At 35.7% G+C, this 15297-nt stretch overlaps 1 protein-coding gene across 1 annotated transcript in view; it reads right to left on the reverse strand.

The window, feature by feature from the left end:
- Positions 1-715: 715 nt before the first annotated feature.
- The window catches only part of alpha-Man-Ia (alpha-Mannosidase class I a), a 190253-nt gene continuing 175671 nt past the window's right edge, over positions 716-15297 (reverse strand). The window contains exons 6-9 of the mRNA XM_081732706.1: positions 12308-12591; positions 7037-7153; positions 3646-3781; positions 716-1450 (exon numbers count right to left, since the gene is read on the reverse strand). Coding sequence (XP_081588832.1) covers positions 3662-3781; positions 7037-7153; positions 12308-12591 — 521 coding nt within the window. The 3' untranslated portion in view covers positions 716-1450; positions 3646-3661. The remainder of the gene's footprint in view (positions 1451-3645; positions 3782-7036; positions 7154-12307; positions 12592-15297) is intronic.

The following is a 15297-nucleotide window of genomic DNA, read 5'->3' on the forward strand; positions in this document are numbered from 1 at the left end:
TGGGGAATCACCGGCCGGGAATCGAACTCGGGATCACGAGGACATGAGACCAACACTCTAGCCATTAGAGGATCCCATTCTTCCCATTTTTGAATGAAGACCAACTTTTTTTTTTTCCAGTAAGGTCAGTAAAATCGGACAGAAATACGGTGTAACCAATTTCCGGTTTGAAGTAAAGATTAAAATATTACTTAATAGTTAAATACAACGAACACAGGAGACATTAATGCAACATCCTGCTAATCCACTAATGCCGCCAGTTGTACTCCTTACACCACGTGCAATATAACCAATTATTTACTTCTTGAAAACACAAGTAAATACATACTGTCTGTGTGTGTGATAGTATTGACGTGAAATTTCCTGGTTCTAGAACATGTTATGTACAACGAACAGAAATCCTACAAGTTACTTTGGAAGTAATCCTTAACAATGAAATGAATGAAAGAAACAATACATCTAATATTGCTTCCATTTTGTGTACAAATTCCATTAAATCAATGTCATACATAAAATTAATAACTTGAACAGCGAGACGACGGTTAAAAGCCAAAAGAATCCACTCACAATCCTTTGTTCATTCGTACATTCACTACTCATCTCCCATTACATCTTTCCACTCAAAATAGAACTTCTTGGGTTCGTTTTATCGACACGAACGATATCCGTACATATTCAAATTTCACTATTATTAACCTTTAAAAAAAATGTTACAAATATTTCTCGCATTATAGCAACACGTAAACTTAATCCAAACTGGAAGAACTTGTACTTTTCTGCCTTTAAAACAGTGAATACGAGCAAACAAATTGTATAGAAACAGCGTAATCTGACAACCCTCCACACTCCTCTACAATACTATGTGAACCTTCAAGAATTTTTCTTCTTCTTATTTTTTTTTTTTTTAATGTAACATTAAAACGTTCATTATTTCCTGAAATATTGTGACAAAAAAATTTTAAAATATATATACGCATTATGTAATGAATATATTAGGCTATCTTAAATCAATTTTCATTCCATTTGAATGTAAACTGAAATTACTATTGTACACAACACATACACACACACACACACTCCCACTTGCACGCATATACAACCTATGTACATCCACTGCACAGCCTGACTTTTCTTAAAACCAAAACATTAATATCCATTATTGTTGTACCCAAAAGTGCTGTTGAAATAAAAGAGAGAAAGATAAATTAAAAGGATTATGCGACACCCATTCCACTCCATTGTTTATCACACGATGTCCTCACTCCCTTTGTAAAAACATCAACTGAAGGTACATTGGAAATTGAGCAACTCCTTGCATTTTAGGTTCTCTTCGAACAATCACGTTAAGACGGGACAAGCGACGCAGACGCCATCTACGAGGCTAAGAAAAGGACGTGATTTCTCTTCTACACTTCACAGCGCTCTTCCTCATCTCCTCTTTCAATTTTCTCTACAAAAAGAAAAAAACATTCATATCAACAGACGGATTATAAATGATTTTGTTTGTCATGTCGATTTTTTTTTTTTTTTTTGAGAGGGGGTGGAAGACATCAAATCACTAGTGAATGAAAATTTAGTAGATCTGAGGAGGACTCGCTTCCCTGCTTGACAAACGCCATCTTGACACAAGCCCTTACAACTACGTCATATAGGGCGCGTTATCTCACATACTGTAGGCCATCAATTCAGATTGCTTTGTGCAATGTAAAACGTTTTCATTATTAAGTAAAACAATTAAAATGGTATACAAGTGTTGTGTTCCTCAGTGTAGAGGAAATTATTGAGGAGGACCGCTGCGTGTAAAGGAAACTATTTCAACTTGCATAATAAAAGATTGCATTCTTTCGTAAGTCTTTTTTTTTTTTTTTAATTACAATATTAGCTTATTTTCATCCTACAAGTATTCACTTCTACGCGAATTTACGAAAATACAAACAAAATGATCATACAAGTCATTATAATGTGGTTTCCTTAAAACTATTGTTGTAGTCTTCTGATGATGTCATTTTGGAGCTGTAAGGCCTTGTGTCAAGATGGCGTTGGTTTGACTGTGCAACAGACATCGGGGATATTCGACAGAGTGCGGCAACATTTTGCGCGGCGTTGTGATACATGTTCGATGTTGGTGGCTGGTTGCTACTTAAACAGTTATTGTTGTTGGCGCCTACAGTGAAGCAGAGCGTTTGTTTATAATAATAATTAAGCAATCAGATTAAAGTTAAGCAAAATAAAGCAGGTTATATAGACACGATAATTACTGCAACTTCTTATTTGTTCGACATGACGCGGCGCTTCAAATAGGCGTGTCCGACCTTACATTCCTTATTTTAAAATACTCATGGTGGGTCCCTCTACCACGTATATAAAACTGATCTTAGAAGTTAACGACATTCTGTGTATATTGATATACATGGTGTTCATAAACTATGAGACAACGTCCGGAAAGTGGATTCTAAACGTGACAATAAGACGTGTATCAACTCATGTCTGGCAGTTAGTAGTTTAAGAGTGAAAGGTTTTCGAAGTCGTGCACGTAACAGAACGTGTGCCCGTCTTAGAGTCGCAACCTCTCTATCCAAAGATGGACTTTTATAGTGATCTTCATTATCAACTAATTTTGAGGATATTAATGTTGTTTTATACAATGCACTTTAAAAAAAAGTGCATTTCTTCACATTTCTGCATTTTCTTTCTTTTGACAATACAATGTGCTCTTTCTTCACGTTTAATCCCCACCCGTGCAAAAAGAGATGACAACGTATTCTCACATACCTTTCTTATACGTCATGATAATGCTTCAGCCAATCAGAATACATGTGCAGATGAAATGAATAAAAATTCGTATGTTACGATGGGTTTGAGTCTTCATTTTACGCCTGGGTTCTAAGCCCGTGGACGGAGCTTCGTCAGAGAAGTGGGAGGAGCGATTTACTACTCTTCAAGATGATGATTTAACGTAAAGAGCTGCATCATATGTCATGATTATTTTTTCTATTATTAGATTTTTTATTCTTCAATTTTTTAAACCTTTTTGTAAGTATGTAGAAGGCTAAGAATATCAATAATATAAGTATGACAAATTGGACCATGTACGTGCTTAATTCAGGATTTTTCCTCTGTGCATGTTAAGTGCATAATAGCTCGTCGTAGTATGCTTTACCTTTAATTGCTTAATTCAGAGCTTCTAATATAATGGTTTATTGCGGTTGTTTGTGGTGAGCTTGGAACAAAACTTCGTTTTGTTTGAATCGCATCGCAACTAGTGGGGAAATAGCATTTGTGTGTAGATAGCTTTGTATATATTCAGATCGATATTAGCGAAGCTCTGAATGCACGGGTGCTAAACGGATTCCAAGTTCGATTCCCGAGCTTGGTTATAGCACGTTGGTTTCTCTTACCACCTGCAGTAATTAGTATAAGATGAACTTACATCCTTTGAAACAAGAAAAATATACCCAAGGTACGTTAATTATTTCATTTTTATTTATATAAAAAGACTAAATGTTCATGCAACAAATGAAACTATATGGAGCAAAAAAGATTTCAACGTATACGCCAGAACCTTGACCATGTACTTGTCTATCAGCTCATGCGACACTCACCCAGTTCAAAACGAAAGCAAAAATATACATTAAAAGGACTTACGATGAACCCCAAGTGTTTACGCCTGTTCTCTATACAATGAGTTGACTCCTTTGATGGGAAGTGGATGAGCTTCTGTATTGAAGACCCATTCATCCAGAGAAATTAAACTATCATCACTAAACAACAGGTAGAGATACTGAAAAGAAAGGAAAAAGACACATACATTAGTTCAAACTATTAACCCTTCCTAATTTAAAAATAAATAAATAAATAATAATTAGGAACTAACGTTTCGATGTATTGTATTTTCCAACTACGATGGCAACTATTACCATTTCCACTATTAAATCAAACTACAAAAGTTTATCCTGAAATTAAGTCACTCATTCGAAAGTTCTATTCTTGTCAACCGAAAATAAAAGCTCTTGGTATAGTAATATTTATAATAATTACTTACTGAAAGGAATGGACGCATAATACATTAATATTGGACTTATGTGAGATGACTAGTAATAATAAATTATCGATCGGTTTCATTTTGTTCTACTATCTCCTTGAGCGATTAAATGGAAGAGCCTACCGAAATCGTTCGGTAAATTAATAATGCGAGTCATTCTGAAGTAAGTTCAATCTATTTATTAAAATGCTAGGTTTTTATATTTGTGACCAATTATTTTGACAATGACATCTCGGAAACCACAAGCTCTAGGAAGATGCCGTTTTCACTCATCGATTGCAAATTTTGTGTACACTGTTCAGTTCTAATTGAATATTTAAAAAATGGCCTTGTTTCTGTGTTACATTTTTTTACGGGTACACTGGGGAAGGGTTGAAATTTTAAAAGTATCGTGAGTTATACATTCCAACACCACATATTTGTATATAGAGGTTATATATCTCTCAGGCGTTTGTTTCATGGCAAATGATAATGAAAAACGAAGGATAACCATTTATCCAGTCTAAGAGTTGAGTTGATTTTGACTTTACCGTCCCTTTCAGCAGCGAGGCTATATGAGACGGGACCTAGTAATTAACGTGGAATCCGAACCACATGAGCTCCCGCCGGGACTCCAGTCTAAGATGAATCTTCATTGTTTAGACATATATTACTGACAATGAACATCGCATATCACTGACATTATAATTAATTGTGTGTGTTATGTATTTGCTTATTACATACTGCATGCAAGAAGAACGAAAACACTAATCATACATGAATTAGAAACTCCAACCAGAAGTAGGTTCAAATCTTGCAAGCGGCGCGAGAAATTGAAAAAAATCGAAAAAAATCTCCATTTTATCATACCGCTTGCTGATTTTTATCAAGATGCCTTTCACTTGTGTCTGTAAAAGGACATGAACAGACGTTGTGAAGAATGACAAGAAGATTTATGCTCATATGTGTAAAGAGCGAAGGTGTAGTATTACCATTAGTTTGCACAACATTCATTTAAGAGCCTGCCTTACTAAAAATAATACGAAATTTACCATTTTCTTTTGCTTGATTATTCATCAGTGAAAGGAGATAATGAAATGTAAGTTACCACAGTCATAGATAATGCTATTCTACAACAGAAAATATGAACCTGAAGAATGTTCAGTGTTGCAATCCATAGAAATTACAGTGTTGCCACTGAAACAATTTCCCTAAAATCTAAGTTAAGACAGCGAGTAGAGGAATGAACTTAACTGCATTTGATTACGTATCATGTTGTCTTGGTTTGTTGTGAACTACTTTTTAATTAACATTATTATTTAGTTTTAATAACTTTATGTTAAAACTATTTTGTTTATTACAAACTAAATACAATTACTATTTAAAATGTAGTTCACAGGAAACCAAAATAATATGATACGTAACCAAATGCAGTTGAGTTTGTTCCTCTACTCGCTACATTAACTTAGATTTCAGGGAAATTGTTATTCTGGCAACACTGTAATTTCTATGGATGGAAAAACTGAACATTATTCAGGCTCATATTTTCTGTTGTAGAATAGCATTATCTATGACTGTGGTGACTTGCATTTTATTATCTCCTTTCACTGATGAATAAACAAGCAAAAGGAAAATGGTAAATTTTGTATTATTTTTAGTAAGGCAGGCTCTTAACGTACTCTCTTGGTTTATTGTTATTGCTGCCAATTATTTCTCGTGTTTATATATATATATATATATATATATATATATATATATATATATATATATATATATATATAGATATAGATATAGATATAGATATATATATATATATATATATATATATATATATATATATATATATATATATATATATATAACTGAAATGTCCGTTCTTCGCACGGTAATATAGATTTATAGAAAATATTTGAAACTGTTAGATTGGACTTAAACAACGTCTGGAGTGTCACTATCCATCTCAGTACCCTCAGTTCTATTATTTTTACATGTCGCACGTCACCCCTTCTTCTCCCTGGCAAGAAATGGGCCAAAAGCCTAAGTTAGGCCTAAGTCCACTCCTGGACAAAAAATTATGAAAAATGGTGAAGTGGTCTAGTAGAACTTTCATTTTATTGAAAGATGTGCTATACAATACACACATACACTTCTTTCCCCTGTTCCTTAATATTGTTGATGATGTAAGATAATATGGCGCCCGTGAAGGATGCATTGGTCAAGCATGACATACATTTTTATTCCAGCGAATTCCAACGAAATGTACTACAAGTGTAACTTATCATGATTATTTTTAATGTTAACAGACAAATATTATAATCAGAGAAGTAACTATGTTTTTATTCTAAATTTCCTACGTAAGAAACGTCAAAGAATAAATAGATCGAAGTTTAAGGGAATGTATTGAATAAAACTAAATGTGAATCATACAACAGCCTGTTTTGTTTACTCAGTAGCCCACAGTTTGTAAGCGAAAATGCACTTGAAACCTTGTACTCTCATTGTCACCGAAACTAACGTAATCACTTGACTCATAAATTAATTCAATTAAATCCATTCCAATTATCAAAATATATTCCCACAAATTTACGATGAATGTTGTTATTTAAGTTATACTTATAATACATTTTTAATCAACTATTTTCTTTAACTAATTATTTCTACTACTTGCCAATTCCCCAAATTATTCTGTACGATCAAAGACTACACTTTTTAGCTCATTAGCACAGTGGCGACAAAAATTATGGGAAAGAGTTCGCTGATTTTTTCCTCTTTTCCAGAATATTTTTTGGTATTTTCCCTGATATGTAATTAGCTGTACATAGATTAGGTTCGAGACTGGTTTTCCTAAACTTAATTCCATTTATATTATTTTTGTCCTTTAATATATGTAAAAAAAAGTTCTCTAATAAGCAGTAGATTAGCAATTTTAATACAGTTGTTACATTCTACCAACCAACACCATTAAAAGTAGAACATTCCGAGGTTTTATAAACGAAACATGTTTAATAGACTTACTTTAAGAGTTTCTGCTAAAAAGAAGCTTTGTTGAACATCATCTTTTTGTGGATTATCTGAATAGACATTTTTGATTCCTGTGTAGCCACCACTAACTCGACAGTGTTTTTCCAGAGCCTGAAAGAAAATATGTAGATTTTCAGGAAGTGGTGCAAATATCAAACATATTTCAATATTATCAGCGACTCTGTAATTCAATATTATCAGTGAGTCTTCAATTCACTAAGTACTAAATTTTCTGGCTCCCTGAAACAATAAATAAACATATTTCTACCAGTCATCAAACTCGCAGCTTCAGCACAGAAGGCAGACAAAGTAATAATATACAGGGTGGTTGTAAATTCAATACATATTTATTCTTATTTATTTATTTATTTAACAATCGCCAGATACAATTCAAAGGTCATTTTACACTGTATATCTAACAAGAACAAGAACAATGGAAAGGAATTGGGAATGTATCGGCCAGGACCTTTTAGTAGGAACCATCCCAGCATTTTCCTAGTAGGACTGAGCAAAACCGTAGTCAGGATGGTCGGCAGCGGGAATCGAACTCACGACCTCTAAAATACGAAGCCAACGCTCTACCACTAGAGCTGCTTCGCTGGGTATTTTTTGGATTATCCTAGATTAACCTAGTTTTAATTTAGATTATCCTAGAAACTAGCATCAGCTCTAGCTGGTGTGTAATACTGTTTACTAATGTAAAGTTTACCATTTACGATTTCAGTGAAAATCGATAATAGTTGATCCAGTGAAAATCGCAAAATGGCTGGTGTATACAGCGTAGAAGACAGCTAAGATTGCTGCCAGGTATGAAGTTTGGAGGTCGGTGGTACAAGTGCAGAGATGGTGGAGGCAAGAGCGAGGTAGGAATGGAACGTTTTACCCCAAGACAATAAAAAACCGCCATAAGAAATAAATGATGGAATGCAAGATGGAGCTTCACCCACTGCGCAATTCCAGTGCGAGCATGGCTTGACGACAATTTTCATGATAGATTGATTGGCCGCTGAGGACAGACCGAATGGCCTGCACGCAGCCCCGATTTAACCCCACGCGACTTCTTCCTTTGGGTCTGGGCTACAGAACAAGTGTACAAATTAAAATCAGGGGATGTTAATACTCTTGAACAAAATATCCATGAATGTTTGCAAACGTTCCAGTTGCGATACTAGGAAGAGCAGTAGTTTCTGTTCCTAAAAGATTCCAGAAAATGCAGGTGAAATGTAACATAATAATATAACCGCCACCAGGTTATAGAAGTATTTTTTGTGGACGCCCTGTATATTTCGTGAAGACAGTGATTATTATTTTCGATTTGTACTTTATTCTGCAACGCATATAAGTTCTTTCTTTGGTGGGAATTGCTTCTTTCCCACACAATTGGACAAAGAAGTCTTTCATTGTTTTTTCATATATATATTTAAAACGTTGCTTTTGCTGAGAACACTTCAGTTAGTGACTAACCATTTCAGTGTTTCTCCCTGACTCATTATATACACAGTATATATTCTGCAGTTATTGGGAACTAAATTAAGTGTTTTCCTTAATCGCTTATGGAAACATTACAATAGATTAGAGAAATACGGGCTGACCATATGTTCCAGCAACCAAAGTGGCACCAACTGTGTTGTTCTGCAGTTCGTTATCTGTACTTTCTCACGCCAGTGTTATCGCCATGTCTAGTGCATTATAGGCAGTTGACTAAAATTAACATAAATTGTTTTCTATATTCTGTTTGTATGTGCATACAGGTGAGTAACTGAGTGATTTTTGAAATGAACTGCCAACACTTTTCCGTTGACCATTGCAACCCGTAGCTTGAGCTTGGATGCTCGGGGAGTTTGACTCCAGGTCTGGAAGATGCAACCACGCATCTCGCGTTGAACTTCAAACATAAGTTGTGTTAAGGGGCACAAGCTATTTAGCCGGTGAAGGACGATTGCTTACGGCTAGCCCCAATCAGTGAAATCCCAGGTCCTCAGACCTTGTGCGTTTAAAATGTTACATACGCGCCCTCCAATATCTGTATTCCATTGTGGAGATCTTCTTTTGGGTGTTTGCTGAAGATTCACCTTTACGCTGCAGGACTGTTCAGCGTAACAACTGGATTCATCGTGGGACGATCCAAACAACTTTTCCCCAGTGCGAATCCCCCAAGTGTGTTAATGGTGTGAGCAAAGTATTTATAGTGATACCTGAATTATAATCATATATATAGAAAGGGCTCTATTTCCCGAAAAGGGCAAAACGTAATTTCAGCGGCAAAATTTATTAGTGTCCAGTGTTATGTTCATTTCTCTCCGTTATTTTTTTTCAAAATAGTGTTCTAATAAATAAGTATAGTGTCAATTAATCCAGTGTTTTTTCGTTGTTTGTATGAGTGATGTTTGTGTGCGTTATGGTCTGGATGACCGTCTGATCGTCCGTGAGGTTTTCGAGACGAGACACCCGAACCCCTCGGCGCCTAATGCTCATCTCATTATTGAGACCGACGAGCTTTTTGGGAAACAGTTTGTAACCTTTCTTGGAGAGGTCTTCATCATCCTGTCCAGGTAAGTTAAAGTATCAGGAGTATACTTATTGGTAATACCACGAGCCGAGAATAGTGACCAGACCTCTAGTTGGTTACAAATAAATGGCTGCCCGAACACCGACACGAACTCAAGGCGGTTATAAATAAATGGAGCCCGAACATGGACCACGAACTCCAAACGGTTACAAATAAATGTTCGCCCGAACAGTGACCCGAACTCAGGGCGGTTACAATAACCAACAGGTACACCCTAATAATGTATTCAATGGAAACAAAACTATGATAGGTTGTTTACTTTTTGAAATATTCATTGTTACAAATAGGTAATGACTATACAACTACCCTATAGACAGGATAATACACAATAACACACTGAGAAAGGCTATGTGATAATATGTAAAAAACACTATTACATAACAGTTTCAACACAGTAACTGTGTCTTCATCAGACTTCCACTCCTTCTGGCTGCTTGGGAGTTGGTCATCACTTATAAGCTTGGTGTTTTGACAATGCAGAAACTAAGATTTTGGTACTTGGAATTCCTTATATATTTTTCATTCTGGTTGTTACGTTCCTCTTAGTTATTCCTACATAAGCTTTCTGACATTGATAAATTGCCAAGTAAGTACCTGATGCATTCAAAGTATGCGAAGTAATCTATATATAAGTTTTCGCCACAAAGGAAACGATTTTTTAAAGGTTTATTTTTTGCTTTTCCGGTACCTTTGTTATGCTTGTATATTTTTAAAGCCTGTGTTTTCCACTTTTCTAAAATAAGTTTGGGATATCCATTTAAGATGTCTAGAATGAAAATTTGTTTTAGTTGATGTTCTAATTCTAATAAAACCTATTAACAAATAACATTTTACTTTCAATTTATATTGATATATTTTTTCTATTTCAATGAATAAATGTATGTTGCGATGGCAATATATCTTCTTTTGTTTCCAAGCGATGGCGCCACTGACGTTGAAACAATTTCTGACAAGAACGCCCTTATCTAAATTTAGTTTTACTGTTTACATTCAAACAAAGAATGATTTTGTAGACTTTTATTTCAACTTTCGATTTTAAAAATTTGATGAGAAAAAATAGTTACAATTTTATTACTGATTAATACGAGGCGTGTCAAAAAGTATCGAACTTTTGGTTCGCAAAAATATATTGAAATCCGAAACACTAATCCCCTTCAAAGTAGTCTACCTGGTAATGCACACACTTCTCCCAGCGCTCCCACCATTGTTGGAAACGCTTCTGGAACGCAGTTTCAGGAATTGTGGGCAACCGTGCCGTAGCATTCCGCATGACGTCTTCTCTTGACTCAAATTAGGTTCTTTTAGAGGTATTTTTAGCTTGGGAGCCATGTCAGGTGAGTAGGGAGCCTAACGACACACAGGAATATTGTGTTTGGCGATGAAAGCCTGAATCAGATTTCGCGAACACTCTCGTGATGCCCAAATTCGTTCAAAATTGAATGTACTGATCCGATTGAATAGTTTCCTCTTGGGTATCGCGGAGTTTTTGGCAAAATTTGATGCAATATAATGCTGAAGTTTTTCTGTCATTTTACAAAAAACTGAAATCTGACTACTGCTCACTACATGTCTTCACTCGTTGGCCGACTTCCAGCGACTCACGCTTAACTGCGGGCCCGAAAAAATTCACGACTGGACATGAGAGTTCCCTTTACATTTACACTAAAGAAAGTCTCTCGTGCTTCATTGGTTTACGCGAGAAAATATAAGGTTCGATACTTTTTGAACACACCTGGTAATTTATGTAGACGATCAGTCATTTGAGGACGACATGTTTTCGTCTATGGTCAAAAGTCATTATGAACACAGCTACAGGAATGTAGCAAAACACAAAATTTTATAGTACGAGTATCTGGTGCGAATGGTTTCTTGTTAAATCCCAAACCAGGGTGGGCAACATTGAAAAGATCTCATTTACTGGTATTTTTATATTATGCATATGACACACAAACTGCCTCACTTATTTTCCAGATTTCCTGAGAAGTTCATCTTCCCCCCCCCTCCACACACACACACACACATTATATATATATATATACAGGGTGTTTCAAAACAACACCGACAACGTTTGGGGGTGATTCCTGACACCAAGACGAAAAACAGACCAACCTGGGTGCACAAATGCTTCCTTTCGGAGTTACAGGTCGTCGAAAACATGAATAAAGGTCCAAAGCTCCAAAACTACGGGATCTATTGTAGTCGGGTCAAGACATCACGTAGGAACTAGTATATGCCCTATCCAAATATCCATGTTTCGGAATCCTGCGGCACTTCCGTAACACTTTTTATAAAGGTAGTTGGAGAGTACTTCAAACTATATGCCTGTAGCTAAACTCCCTCTATAAAAGTTGTTGCGTGAGTACCTTAGGATTCTGAAACATGTATTTTTGGATAGCTCACATATTAGTTCCTTAGTGAAGTCTTGACCCGACTACGGTAGGTCCCATAGCTTTGGAGCTATGGAACTTTAAAGTTCATTTTTTCATGTTTTCGGCAGCCTATAACTCTGAAATGACACATTTCTGCACTCAGGTTGGTCTATACTTTTATCTTTGTCAGGAATTAGCTCCCAAACGTCGATGTTGTTTTGAAACACCCTGCATAAAAAGCCTGTAACACAAATAGTACATACGAGAGGTTACTTAAAATTAGAGAACTCATTTTAAAACTTTGCAGGCATTAAAGGTTTTACGTACCATTACAGCTTCCCAGCCCCAGTCTCTGTATTTGGGATCCTTGGTGAGTCTCCACATAATGAAATACGATTCTATTACTTCTGGTCTCAGAATGTAATATTTCTCGCTGCTCTTTAACGCTCTGGCCTCAATCACGTCTGTGAATCGGAAACTTTCTGGACCCAGTTTGGTTGTACTTCGATCATACGATTCGTGGCATGTGTGAGTGATGTCCTTGGCGATATCTAAATATTTCTCGGACATTTCATTCTTCAGAGTAGTGGACGCCAAGCCAAACAGACCACCTACAATTACCAGACATTCCATTACTACGTGCCATATGTCATTTTATATTACGTGAAAAATGATTAGTTTATTAACAAAAACTTGGTTACTTACCAACATATCCTCCCATGGGAAAATTAAATACTCTCCAAACGTATCTGAACAACACGCTAGTTCCGTCTTCAGCGGTAAGGTGATAAGTATAAAAATGGTTGAGAGAAATAAGGGGGTGGGGTGGGGGAAAATACATACCATCAAATAAATATAACGTGAGAGATGGGCATTAAAATCACGAACAGAGCACAGTGAGCAAAAGAAAGAGTTGAGTTGAAGAAAGCGCGGTGTTTATGTTACGTCACTACTGCCAGATCCATGAGCGGCGATTAGGGGGGGGGCAAAGGGGGCAGTTGCCCCCCCCACTTTTTTGAAGTAACCCGTTAATGTATATAGTTTCATTTGGAAATGTGAAGTTTTGGTATGTATTACTGCTTCATAGAAAAAAATGGTACCATATAATATTTACCGTTGCATGAGTACATACTGGTTGTTTTCCCGTGGAGTTAAGGAAGCTACAGGAATTGCGTTTTAATTGCCACGGAAAATAACCCAAAAATTAACCCATTGGAGCATAACAATTCCAGCATACTTTCACTTTTTCTTACAAGGGGTTGATATGTAAGTCAGCCGCTTTGAAACTAATTGAGAGAACGTTTCGAACGAAAAAGAAAAAGTATTTTACAAGTTATTCTTTAATTGTACAAAAATTGACAGTTCCTAAAATATCTTTTCTTCTATCTAGTAATAAAGAATATTGATTAAAAAGAGAGTAATAAGAAACAACTACCTTTTTCATTGTTTTGCCCTGTAATATACGTTGAAGTGGTGTGTTTAGAGGTGTACGAGAACGGGCGTCTCTGGTAGGGGGACGAGGGGACGCGTCCCCCCAAATATTTTGAAGTACAAAATATTCAATATTTTATTCTAATTTAATTTATTTATTAACGACAGAATATCACATAAATAATAATATTTATATTTATTTGGAATATTCAGGCTGTGAAACGATTGTAATCGAGTTCTTGATATACCTCAGGGGGTCCGTGAAGGTAAGCAGAAGGGTAACAAAGAGAATCGAAGTTAATAAACAGGTTGAGCTAGGTAATACCATTTAAATCATTTTCTTTGATATTCCCCTCAAATTTTACATGCCAGAGACGCCAGTGTGTGCAAATGTATATACAATTAAATTTAGTGAACTCAACATAACTCTAGGTTTTGGGATTATTTTGTAAACTGGAATGTGGAGTGATTCTAAGTATTGTTGTGTTTTGATGTGTTCCAAAAAAGGGAAAGCAGCGCCTAATGGGAACGAACATGTTTCGTTAAGCTGCAAAAGCAAATATTGCTTTAAAGTCGTACCATATGCTTGTCGTATTTACTGTCTTTCATTTTCTAAGAGTAATAATATACATTTAATAGCATGTATGGAATTAAAAATATGAGTTGTTCATTAATCCCTAGTTTCAATATAACTTCTACAAAACAAGCCTCATTATACATTAGTATGATTAATAATATCCTTTCTATTTATTTGTTTTGCAAATTTGTTATTAAATAATCTGACCACACAATTTTACAGACAGGATTTTAAGATGTTCAAGAGCAAGGAATCAAATCTTTCTTACATCTTCGTAGTACAAAGGGCTTACTTACGTTGCTCTTGTCCATTTACTTAATAGAATATGAAATACGATATACGGTATTTTAACAGAAAAAGATGCTATCCTACTGCTTATACAACCTTTCGTCAAACAAAGTGTTAGAAACAACCAGAGAAACTATGATTGAAATACAAACACTCAGATTATGTCTTGCCCCCCCACTTTTAACGTCCAATCGCCGCCACTGGCCAGATCTAAGTACACATCAAAGGTAGTGATCAGATTTGATCAATGGTGCCAAAATTCAGATTTAAAACCGATTTATATTTATGAATTAAGAATGATTATTTATTTTATTTTTTATTTATTTTTTTATTTTATTTATTTATTTATTTTTGCTGAACCTATGACTTGACCTGCTTTATATTTTGTGTATGTTGTTTTAGGTAAAGTGACAATCCGGACATACCCTCTTGTGATGTTTTCGATTGTCTAATGTGTTCTTTAATTCGGGTGTTAATATTGCGTCTATGAATCCATTCGATGTCACATCAGAGTTGCTCTGAAGGCAAAAGATGGTCCAACGCCCTATTGAACTGGCAATTCCAGGTGTTTCCATTAAATTGACAGGTATCAGTATGTGGGAAACGTACTGAGTACAAGACAGAGTATTACAGATGGTTATATCGAGGAATGGTTTATGGATAGGATGGGAAGTCTTCCCATATCTTTGTGATCGGCACTCAGGAGTCTGGGGGAAGGATTTTGCGGATACTTATCTGCGAAGATGTGATCAAATGTACTGTTGTGAAAGGTTATGTGTTGTTATGGGACAGGTTGATGGGAAATCCGGGCGTTGCAAGAGTGTCACTGACTGCTGATGCGGATCGGCAAAGGAATTTGAATTTCACAAATGGGTGGAAGGTGGACAGTGGGTGCATTTAAGGATGTAAATTAGGTTGGAAGTGAAACTGGTATTGAATATAGGATAAGTTTTACATTTGACTCTTTTAGGAAAAGATGGTTTTAAAGGAATTAGTTATCGTGATGAGGGTGAGGAGGCTG

This window comes from Thermobia domestica, chromosome 1, assembly GCF_964235325.1.
Source record: "Thermobia domestica chromosome 1, izTheDome1.hap1.1, whole genome shotgun sequence".
Taxonomy (NCBI): Eukaryota; Metazoa; Arthropoda; class Insecta; order Zygentoma; family Lepismatidae; genus Thermobia; species Thermobia domestica.